The 1,946-nt window shown below is 51.1% G+C and overlaps 1 protein-coding gene across 1 annotated transcript in view; it reads right to left on the bottom strand.

Annotated features, from left to right (window-relative positions):
• Positions 1-1,946, bottom strand: part of LOC103371521 (glutamate receptor ionotropic, NMDA 1-like) — a 60,093-nt gene that overhangs the window by 31,476 nt on the left and 26,671 nt on the right. The window contains exons 6-7 of the mRNA XM_008300873.1: positions 1,410-1,584; positions 17-167 (exon numbers count right to left, since the gene is read on the bottom strand). Of these exons, the coding sequence (XP_008299095.1) occupies positions 17-167; positions 1,410-1,584 (326 nt within the window). The remainder of the gene's footprint in view (positions 1-16; positions 168-1,409; positions 1,585-1,946) is intronic.

Here is a 1,946-nt window from a genome sequence, read left to right as displayed (position 1 = left end):
ACCAGGTGAACCGTACCTGTGATCCGTTGAAGACTCCGACCTGGACGAGGCGACCCGGTTTCTGCTGGTAGTTCAGGATGCTGTAGGTGGCGAAGCGCCGGTCGCCGTCGTCGTTAAACTCGATTCGTCCCGTCAGGCCGTCGGGGTACTTTGATGACATCAGCACCCTGAGGAGCCAATCAGAGAGCAGGAGAGTCATGAACACGGGTCACGTGCCGCTGCTGCTGCGTTGCCGTGGAGACGCGGCGAGGATAACGGTGATGGGGGCCGACTGGTGTATTTGGGTCACACTTTATTATCCCGGTTGTGTCAGTTCTGCTCGAAGCTGAGTCCAGATCAGATCAGCGAAGCGTCTCGGTGTCATTAGAGAACCCGAACTGGATGAACCGGAAAACGCAGCGCGGTCACGCACCGATCCTCCATCGGCAGCCGCTGCAGAAGCTCTGCAGCGTTCCTCACAGAGGAACCTGCTGAAGCTCAGATCAGCTGCACGTCGCTCAGCTTTCATTCTAAAACACCAGAACTCGCACAATGAGCACCAGAACCACAGAACGTGCAGCAGCCGGGTTCCCGTTGCTCCAGTTATCACCAAGAACTTCTCATGAAGAAATCACAGCCGAAGAAGAAGAAACATGAATAATTAACGGGGGGCATAAATTAAACACACATTTATTTATTTATTTATCCGCCTGTAATGTTGAGCTGCGGCGCCGAAGCGCTGCTCGTGTTGAAGCGATTTCTGGTGAAATGAAAGTTAGTCTGAGGCCTCGGGGACCTCGAGCCTCTTCACACATGAACATGTTCAGAGATCCGGTTTGTGTGCAGCTCATACATCAGCAGCAAACGGGCTTCTGGATGCTGCTGCAGACGTCACATGGTGTTCACAGACGGAACAAAACCAGGAACCCTAAAGGAAAAGTCTAACTAAATGCCATTTTTCAGGCTGTTATGAAACGTCTACAACATCCGTTTTGTCCACACCTGAAGCTGCACATGACAAACTACAAACTGATGTTCAGTCACCTGAGCTGACTTCCTCTGGATCAATCAATCAGATGTTTGATCCCTAAAACGTGGATCAGAGTTTCTACTGAAGTCTTGTTTTGTCCAAAGATCCTCAGTTTACTGTCACAGAGCAAAGACACCAGAAAACATTCACTCTGGAGAAAAGGAGAGAATTTAGACTGTTCATATTGAATAATGACCGAAACTACAGCTAGTCGATTATTGTTGTGTTTGACGCCGTTACCCATCATGCCTCAGTACATTCTATGTATGAGGATGTCGAGCCTGCAGCTCACTGCTACCATGAAAAAAGGCCAAATGTGAATAAATCGTTGCTTAGTGGGAAAACCAGATCAGCTGTGGTCCCCTGAAACCATGACGGCGACCTCCGGCCCGGTACTGACCGTTTGAAGAGCGGCCCGGTTCTCCAGATGTTGGTGTTCCCCACGCAGCCCCGCGGAGGCTCCGTGATGTTCTCCTTCTCAAACAGCTCCTGCAGCGACTGAGCGACCACGGCGACGGCGTCCGCGATGTGAGCCGACTCGTTCTTACCGTTAATCAGCTGGAGGCCCAGCAGGCCTACACACACACACACACACACACACACACACACACACACACAGCAGGAGTCAGTCGGCTGCAGACTGAACGCTGTCCTCATTCACACTCGTTAATTAAACTCTCACACTGTAATTATTAGTGCTTCGGTGTAACTCAGACACACTCAGGCTTCAGGCGTCAGTGTTCAGTAGCACCAAACTGCATGCTGGGAAATCGCTCTGACAGCCGCCAGCGTTTGTCTCAGCACAGAAAAGTCCAACTGAGACATCAGGAAGTGTGTCTGGTGTTTTCCTTCAGCAGAAACTCGACACGCTGCGAAGAAAAGTGTCTGCATGTGTCCTCCAGCTGAGCCGCTAACACTGTTAGCATCCCCCACACCA

The sequence above is a fragment of the Stegastes partitus genome, unplaced genomic scaffold (genome assembly GCF_000690725.1).
Source record: "Stegastes partitus isolate 25-593 unplaced genomic scaffold, Stegastes_partitus-1.0.2 Scaffold1602, whole genome shotgun sequence".
In the NCBI taxonomy this organism is placed as follows: domain Eukaryota; kingdom Metazoa; phylum Chordata; class Actinopteri; family Pomacentridae; genus Stegastes; species Stegastes partitus.
This window is presented reverse-complemented; position numbering and strand designations above follow the sequence as displayed.